At 37.9% G+C, this 9,367-nt stretch overlaps 1 protein-coding gene across 1 annotated transcript; it reads left to right on the top strand.

Annotated features, from left to right (window-relative positions):
• The first annotated feature begins 182 nt into the window (after window positions 1-182).
• Window positions 183-6,613, top strand: LOC144522977 (retinoschisin-like). The gene is made up of 6 exons (XM_078258220.1): window positions 183-866; window positions 1,240-1,265; window positions 1,351-1,591; window positions 3,499-3,640; window positions 4,225-4,420; window positions 6,200-6,613. The coding sequence occupies exons 1-6, from the start codon at window positions 812-814 to the stop codon at window positions 6,350-6,352; spliced, it is 813 nt and encodes a 270-aa protein (XP_078114346.1). The 5' UTR covers window positions 183-811; the 3' UTR covers window positions 6,353-6,613.
• Window positions 6,614-9,367: the final 2,754 nt, after the last annotated feature.

The raw sequence follows: 9,367 nt of genomic DNA, 5'->3' as shown, positions 1-9,367 counted from the left end.
ATCAAGCTTCTGATTGGCCAATGAAGCGCTCACAACGTTGTTCATTGGCTAACATTTCTTTACATTCTCCGCCTATCCTAACCTTTAACTCGATATCCCGGATGTGATTGGCTGATGTGTATACATCAATCAAACCCAAGGAACCGGATGGGAAACGCAATCATCAGAAGCATCAGCTGAATGTTTCAATAGAGGCGGTGTAACCGTGAAATGTAGCTAGAAGTGGTAAGTGTAGGGCTTTAGGGCTTTTAACAGCCTTGTTCAAACATACTGTTTGGCATAAACAGCATGTTTGAACAAGGCTGTTTCCCAAAATGTACCCACAAAAGTACACTTACACTGTAAAGTGGCACCTGTTGCAGGTTTACATAGTCTTGCATGATATTCTTTCTAGTTTATTGGGGGGGCATTTTGTCTTTTTTATCAGATGGTGACAGGTGAGGTACATAGGACACTAGGACATCCCTTGCATGATGTTTTGAAATGTTAACATTGGCTCATCTGTGATTGTTGTGAATTGAGTCTTTGCCTAGACCATGTCTCACATGTCATCTGTGTATTCAAACACATGAGCAGGTTATAATGACAGGTGATGGCACTGACCTGGAAGACACCACTGCCATAAAGAATGATTTATGAAGTGATGGTATTCGCCACAGGTGCAGTACAATAGACAAGCCTAAGGGAGGTGTCTAAGGCCAATAAAAAGTATTAGATAAGGCCATTACAGGCCTGTGGATTACAGTAATCCTATCTACTATAGCGTTGGGTATCACACACTCATCGCATTCCAGCACAGCTGAAGAGGAAGATGGAGGTCACTGCTCGATGTGCTGCTGTGCTGTTCCTCCTGCTTCTATCTCAGGGTAAGTCACTGTGCGTCTGCATGAGGGATATTATATAAATCATAATGCACTCTGTTTGTCCTAAAAAACAGGAATATACTCAATGTCTGCCTTGGTTGTATTGTATTTTTGTGGCCAATGAGCGGTTAATTGTTTGTTTGTTAATTTTTTTTCTTCTATATTGTGTGTTTTTTCTCAGGTTCCTTCTGGTCACATATACACAAATCATGCAGACTAATTAGAGATATTTGTCACGTTCATTGTCATGCTAGTCACGTGAATGTACCTGCAAAAAGTTCCTTTGTGTTAATAAGTATTCATTTGAGTTATTTTGTAGCTTGAGTTAGTTATTTACTCTGCTTCTCCGTTTCATGCGTCTATTGACGTGGCACAGCCCTGATCGCTGTCCACTCACAGGAGGTAAGAGTCTAATAATAAACCACTTGAAAGAAGTTTGAAGTGTGACTTGAACCTCTTGTTTAACTCGTCCACATGTCTCCTTCAGGAGGACGAGGCTGTCCCGGAGGAGGAGGAGGCTGTCCCGGAGGACGAGGCTGTCCCGGAGGAGGAGCTGCAGGAGGAGGACCAGCAGGTGATCGAGACATGGACATCAAACACAAAAGCCTGCACCTGTGACTGTGAGTCTGCTGATTCACCGACACGTATCCCCACTGTCATCCCAACTGTCCTGCCGACCTCACTGCTGCTGCCGCCACCTCAGGCTCAGCCACAGAACTGCATGCCAGGTGAGGACTCCACCCGGGTGACACCACCCTGGAGACTTGTAGTCCCCCTCACTCACGAGGATGTTGAATGCTGTTATAAACCAGGCCACTACGTTTAAAAATGTGATAAATGGGGATATAATAATATCAGAAAAAAGTGTACTGCCACAGTAAGTTACGCTTATGAGGAATTTGCCTTGGTGAAAGGTGCATACATAACAAACAAACATATTAAACATTAATATGAAATAAACAATAAATACAGAAACAAATATATACAAATAGCCGTTTAACATAAGAAAAAGGAGGCTGAATGGATTGAGTGCAGAATCTGCAAAGAAATATATAATATAATATATAATAAAGTTTATTTGTATAGCACCTTTAAAAACAATAGTTTACAAAGTGTTTTGACAGAAGCACATACAGCTCAATACACACGCATATATACACATCATTTCACATCACACAATAGTGAAAATAGAAGATGGGACACTTTCAAAGGACAGTAAAAACGACAAATGAATAAGCAAAATGAAATTAACAGATGATAGGGTAAAAAGACAATAAAAAGACAACATCACATGAAAGCAAGTCTAAAAAATAGGTTTTAAGAAGGGATTTAAAAGAAGTCACCGATTCAGCAAGCCTTATCTCCACGGGCAGCTTGTTCCAAAGCCAAGGCATCCAAGTGGAGAAGACTCTGGAACGGTTAGAAGGGCCCCGCTCGAGGATCTAAGGCTGCGAACAGGCTCGTATGGGGTCAGCATTTCTGTGATGTAGTCGGGGGCTAGACCCTGATGAGCTTTATAAGTGATCAGTCAAATCTTAAAATCAATTCTAAAACGTACAGGGAGCCAGTTATGTGAAGCTTGGAGTGGAGTGATGTGATGCCGTCTGTTCAAACTGGGATGCACATTTATGTGAAGGACAATGACATGGTAGGGAACATCATATATGTGAAGATTGATGGTGGGCAGCATTGTATCCTGTGGATTTGTTTAGGTGTCTTGGACACACAGAGCTGGTGTGATGGATCACACAGCTGATAGTAGCTGGCTGTGTGTCTTTATATGCATTCAATCTAATCTTGGCTCAGTCTCTGCATCTCTGCAGGGGCGCACAATCACCATCTACTCTGATCTTGACCACTTTCAACCATGTTCTTACCTAAAGGGCTTGGATCTGTAACAGAGATGATAACAGTTTGGGTTTAAGAAATGAACAACTGTGAGGAAGAGGCCTGGAATAGCAAATGCTGTGAGATAATCTCATTACCTGTGCGGGAATGTGATGAGCAGATTAGGCAGCCCAAAATAGGTAGTTCCCTTCACCTAACAGCATGATACCAGGCAAAGCAGCACGCATCAGATGACTTCCTGATCATCTTCTTCCACCTTATCACACAATCCTTCGCCATATCAGAGCTTAGTGTAAACTACATCATCACAAACAGGAAGGCTGCTCAGAATACTTTATTAGAGAATAAAATCATGATACCATTCAAATGTTACTTGGACATTAAACTATATATTAGACCCGGTTATGTTTTTTGAGTCTGATTTTGGACATCCAAGCTCCTACTTGTAATTGCTTTACATTTGTTGTATTTCTTTTGCATCCTGGTTGTCCCGATCTGTTTGTCAAATGTTTTTTTCATTTCGAAGTTTTGGTGCCTTTCTATGTTCTCATGATGGTGTTGCTTCCTTTTCTGTGTTGTTTTCTCTGTCTTTGTGACTCGATGTCATTGTAAATGAGGGCTGCCCCTCGATGATCTTTCGAGTATACGTAAAGGTTGAATGAATAAATGAATGAGGCAAGTTTAATATCATCAGTTAAAAGTCTTTAAAAAGTCTCTTCATTTATTAAGAATCCTACAAATGAAAACCTTTTGATGCCACAGTAACGTGTACGTCTGCCCTCCACAGAATGCCCTTACCACCGAGCCCTGGGCTTTGAATCTGGATCTGTGACATCAGAGCAGATCAGCTGCTCCAATCAGGACCAGTACACGGGATGGTACTCCTCCTGGATGCCCAGCAATGCTCGCCTCAACAACCAAGGCTTTGGGTATGTCATGACAACCTTGTTCTTCTTATTGCTCGTTATTGTGCATAATAATACTTGCACAATGGCTGTAACCCTATTACTTCAAACCTCTAATATTGACTGTTGATTTGTGTCTATCCTACTGTCTACTTTATTCCCTCATAATGCCCATATTAATGCTCTCTTTTTTTATACGTTATCCTTGCACTACTATAGTTTTTATATTACTATGTCTACATTATTCTCCTATATTGTCCATATTTAATGCTGGTCTCTAGACTTTATCCTTGCACTATTGGACTTATTTGCCCTACCACCATGACACCCACAATCCCAGGGTCAGTCCCTGCCCTGTCACTGCAAGCATCGCATGCTTATACATCCCTTGGTACATTCATGTGGATTTTTTATTTAGTATCTTTTCTTTTATTGTCCATATTATTCATGTGGATTTGTCATTTTATCATCCTGTTTATGATGTATGTGTATGTTGTGTGTGATGTCTTTAAGCTACTGGGACCTTGAATTTCCCCTTGGGGATCAATAAAGTATCTATCTACCTACCTACCTACCTACCTACAAGCATGTCTGTTGATTTTTGTTAGGTGTGCATGGCTCTCCAAGTTTAACGACCCGCATCAGTGGATCCAGATTGACCTGATGGAGGTGGGTGTGGTGTCTGGCATCCTCACCCAAGGCCGCTGCGATGCTGATGAGTGGATTACTAAATACAGCATCCAGTATCGCACTGTGGAAACTCTCAACTGGATCTATTACAAAGACCAGACAGGGAACAACAGGGTAAGCACACCAAATAGTAGTCAGTGTAGGGCTATGGACGGTGTTTAAAAAAAAATCTCTTTATGCAACAAATGACGTAAATAGGTTTGTGAATCTTGTCGGACTTAATACAGTATGACTTGCCTTTGTCAACAGTAGTTACAGTAAATAGGACCATCTATGTGAGAATGACAGTCTTATCAAATGACAAATTCTCTGAAAGTCTTAGACACTAAACAGACTTGTTTCTGTGGCAGCACACACACACACACACACACACACACACACACACACACACACACACACACACACACACACACACACACACACACACACATGGATCGTTTGACCAAGCCACATTAAGGGAATACAGCCAGTGGTGGAAGAAGTATTCAGATCCTTTACTTAAGTAAAAGTACTAATACCCCACTGTAAGTAAAAAAAAGTAAAAGTCCAGTTACCTAAGTTAAAGTATGTAAGTATCATCAGGAAAATTTACTTAAAGTATTAAAAGTAAAAGTACTCGATGCAGAAAACTCCTCACATTTTAGAAACAACAACTAAGTGTTTGATGGTCTAATCATTTCAGTTGTACATGTAGGTCTATATATTGTTGGGTAGTTTAATTACATCATGTTTTATAAACTACATGTGCACATACGTGCATAAATCTTAATGTGTAAAGTAACTAGTAACTAAAGCTGTCAGATGAATGTAGTGGAGTAAAAAGTACAATATTTCTCTCTGAAATTGTTGAGTAGAAGTAGAAAGTGGCATGAAAAGAAAAGACTCAAGTAAAGTACAAGTACCTGAAATTTGTACTTAATTACAATACTTGAGTAAATGTACTTAGTTACATTCTACCACTGAATACAGCAATGGACAACCTCACAATACCTGCTTTGTCCAGGAGATCAATGTCCCAACTCGCCACACACTAAGCTAAGTTAATGTGACATATAAAAATAAAAAAAGTTTTACAATAAGACCAGTTGAAAGCTGTTGATTTAAATCAACCATACCTTCACCAAACAGACTAAGTTATATTTCCCCTGTTAGCACTTACATGCTGAATTAAGTAAACTCGCTCACCTCAATACTGGGATTCAACGTACAATGATCCCAGCGTGTATTTGGAAATGAAATAAACTGATGAAAATGCCGTATGCTATAGGGCTAGCGAGCTTAGCATGGCTTATTTTGGAATGTGGCCCAGAGCTGAAATGGTTGGTCATTTTTTTTGGAGCACTAAAATCTGACATTCTTCGGTTCCAGATGTGTGCTGCTTTTCTGTTATCTTTGGAGTTTGGACTCTTGGTTGAAAACAATGACATTTGAAAAAGTCACTTTTGGCTTAAGGAAATTGTAATAGGACTTTTTTTTTAAAACTATTTTCTGACATTATATAGATCAAACGAATAATTGATTAATCAAGAACATAATTAATAATGAAAATTATAGTTAGTTTCAGCCATAGCCTGGACTTTTGTTTTCACTTCTGCTTGGCTTTGTCCACAGCCATTTTACAAATGAAAGTCATGAGCACATAATATCTACTTGATGGAAAGACATACTGAATAAATAACAGTTTGAGATCCAATCAATCTTATAAGCCTAAAAACATCATATGGGATCCACATGTTTTAATATATAAATATGAATTCATTTCTGCTCTTGAATGGTGCAAAAATGGGTTTCCTATCTAAAGGATGATAAAGATCCAAAAGAAGAATGAAGTGAAGACATGATGATTAAGTGATCTAGTGAATCTTGACATGCAGTCTACTTTCTACTCATCAGGTCTTCTATGGGAACTCTGACCGCACCTCCACGGTACAGAACCTGCTGCGCCCACCCATCGTAGCTCGCTACATCCGCCTGCTGCCGCTGGGCTGGCACACCCGCATCGCAATAAGGATGGAGCTGCTGATGTGCATGAACAAGTGTTCCTAAAGTGTGCTCAGGCTGCTTTTTAATCACTGTCCATCCTTCCCCTGCCAACCTGCCGCTTGCCAAAAGGGGGACATCGGTCCAGCACTAAAAAGATCCATCATGTTACTTTGTTACGACCTTCCTCTCTTTAATGAGGCTCAAAGCAAACTAAGTTTGGGAAGGTGGACATGTTTGATGCACTATTTATCTGTCTTAAAGTCTGTATGAATTAATTGTTTTAATATGTAAATAGGACATTGGACATATACAGGGGATTTCAGTTTAAAGGCCTGTTCTTCAATAAAGTTACAGGAGTAAAAAAAAAAAGATTTGTTTACTTATTCATGAACTTTCTCACTCTTTCACACACTTACAAAGAAGATTCTACAGGTAAATATTCAAATCAAATTAGTTCGTTTTATTTGAGATTTACTATTACATATGTAAACATGAATATTCTAAAATTTGTAAGCATTCTTTTGTGGGTTTATACTCTCATGTACAGTAAATGCTCTGTTAAAAAAAAGCAGATTAACACTGACTATGCTACTAATTTGTGTCTATAATGAAATCACAAATGCAATACTTGATTTCATTTAAACAGTTGATGAACATCTCCTGTTATAAATATTACCAAACAAGTAGTCACACATCAGTATTAATATAATACACAGTGCTTCTTCAGCAAAACAGTAATCCAAAGAGAGAAATGTATTGTGTCAAGTACAGAGTGTGCACGGTCCTTACAGATGCACAATACACAATACGATACGGTCATGTTTGGACAGAGTGTTAATGTGTAAGCCTCAGGCTCTGTGTTTCAATCTTCACACACTGTGCACATGATGAACATGAAGTGAGGAAGAATTTACAGAGTCAGGGCAATATTGCTGAGCCATACAGTCTCTTCAAAGTGCATCATTTAAAAGCTTAGGATTTATTTCTGCCAAGCTACTTTCATGGCACTTTATCCCAGACAGAAAACAATGTTACAGTACAGAGCATCTGCCGCCACTGTGGTTCTGTATTAAGATTTTTTATAAGCTGGTCCAAAGTGGCTCAATATTTGCAATGAGATAAAAATACACTACAGTGATTCCCAACCAAGGGTACATGTAGCCCAGGGGGTACTTCTGCAGTTTCAAGGGGTTACATGGAAAGACTTCAGAGTAGCTGAAATAATTTGACCTGATCATTGGTTAGGTGTTGCGATTGAGAGTGTGTGAAAAGTTAGCAAGCGAACAGAAATGTCTAAACAGTTAGCTCAAAGCAAAGGATACATGGTTCAAATAGTTAGCTCAACTTAATGGATAAACAGTTCACTCGAGCAAAAGTAATGAACAAATTGTGAAAAAGAAAAAAAAAAAAAAAAAAAAAAAAGAAGTGAAATTAATTAGTAAGCTAAAACAAACTGTAGTAACGTTAATAGTTAGCTAGCACAAAAGTAAAGTGAAAAAGCTAAAAAAAAATGGATACAGTTAAACTAGTTAGCTAAAAGCATGGCTAAAAGTAGTGGCAAAATGATTGAAATAGCAGTGAATGAACAGTTAATGATTGACTAACAGTTGAAATAGTTAGCCAGAAGTAATGAATAAACAGTTGAGCTAGCTTGTAGTTAGTAAGTTAGAAATGGATAGATGTTTTAAATAGTTAGCTAAAAGTAGGCTAATGAATACATGGTTAAAATAATAATTCAAAAGTAATGGATAAATAGTTTAAAATAGTTAGCTAAAGTAATGAATAAACATTTGAGTTAGCTAAAAGTAACAGACATGTTTGAAATAGTTAGCTAAAAGTAATGGATAAACAGTTGAAATAGTTGGCTTAAACTAAAGAAATAGATAACTGGTTGAAACGCCCAGCTTCTGCCACTCCAGGTAGAAGCAAAACAATTGTTAACATTGTCAATTAAATGTGAAAAAAATACTGTAATAATATATATAGGAACACATTTGGAACATGATGGCCTGGTGGTGTTGATGGTGTATTTGAGTTTGTCTGGGTTGGGAACCACTGCACTTGTACACCCAGAATGGCTTTTGTGTTCCTCTAGCTGCTGTAAAAATTACTTTCTAACAATGATTAGGGGAATAAAACTTGGAAAAATGTTGTATAAATCACATTTTCACAGCAGTTAAACTTTATATAATATTTTGGATGTATTTATACATGTATTTAACAGATAGAAACAAACAAGTAGAACCACTTGGACGTTGCTTATGTAAAATCTTTCAGAAAGAAATGGGCAACAATTGCATCCTGGTAGTGAGGGAAATTATTAGAGTGAATCACATCCTTCATTATCAACTTTATCCTTTAACTTGATCCTTGAAGTTTGCAGGGCAAAGTATCAAGATTTGAACTACTGTATAATTCATCCATAAGGGTGCTTCAACACATTTACATAAATAAACATTTCAGTAAATCATTTTAGATTACATTACTACCAAAAGGATCGTCAGTATAGTCTGTACAAGGAACAGTTATTATGTGTTCTATTTGTAATGATTTAGGTGCAACCATAGTTTTTATTGTATAACATATTGTTCAAAAGATATATGAAAATGATGAATGAACTAACATGATTAAATGTTAGTTCATGGTCAGAAAACAGTAGATGCAGTGCTTCATTATCTCCTACAGAGGGCGTTGTAGGTTAGGGTTTTTGTCAGTTTATGGCACCATAGTGTCTAAAATGGCTGCTTTACAAAAGACATAAAAACCTAAGTAAACCTAAGCTTTAAAGATTGTCAGTGCCAACTCAGAAAAAATTGCATTGCAGCTATATTTTCAATGTCAAGACTGCTTTGACTTGAAGTTGCACATTTGAGCATCTGTAACCAGTATGACAGACACATTCAAAAGCAAGACGGCTTGGAAGAAGAGTTACAATCCTGGGTGAGATGAACACACTGTAAAGTTACTGACATTACCAATTTCCATTGTAACAACTGATAAAACTTTATTTGTTTAGAATGCCTTAAATAGTCTTAAGGAAATACTACGCAGTAACTATATTTCTATATTGAATAGAAA

This window comes from Sander vitreus, chromosome 9 (assembly GCF_031162955.1).
Source record: "Sander vitreus isolate 19-12246 chromosome 9, sanVit1, whole genome shotgun sequence".
Lineage (NCBI taxonomy): Eukaryota > Metazoa > Chordata > Actinopteri > Perciformes > Percidae > Sander > Sander vitreus.
This window is presented reverse-complemented; position numbering and strand designations above follow the sequence as displayed.

Coding starts and splice junctions, on each gene's coding strand:
- LOC144522977 (XM_078258220.1), top strand. CDS start 812: ATGGAGGTCACTGCTCGATGTGCTGCTGTGCTGTTCCTCCTGCTTCTA. Junction 1,266..1,350: donor TCGCTGTCCACTCACAGGAG/GTAAGAGTCTAA, acceptor TGTCTCCTTCAG/GAGGACGAGGCTGTCCCGGA. Junction 4,421..6,199: donor ACCAGACAGGGAACAACAGG/GTAAGCACACCA, acceptor TCTACTCATCAG/GTCTTCTATGGGAACTCTGA.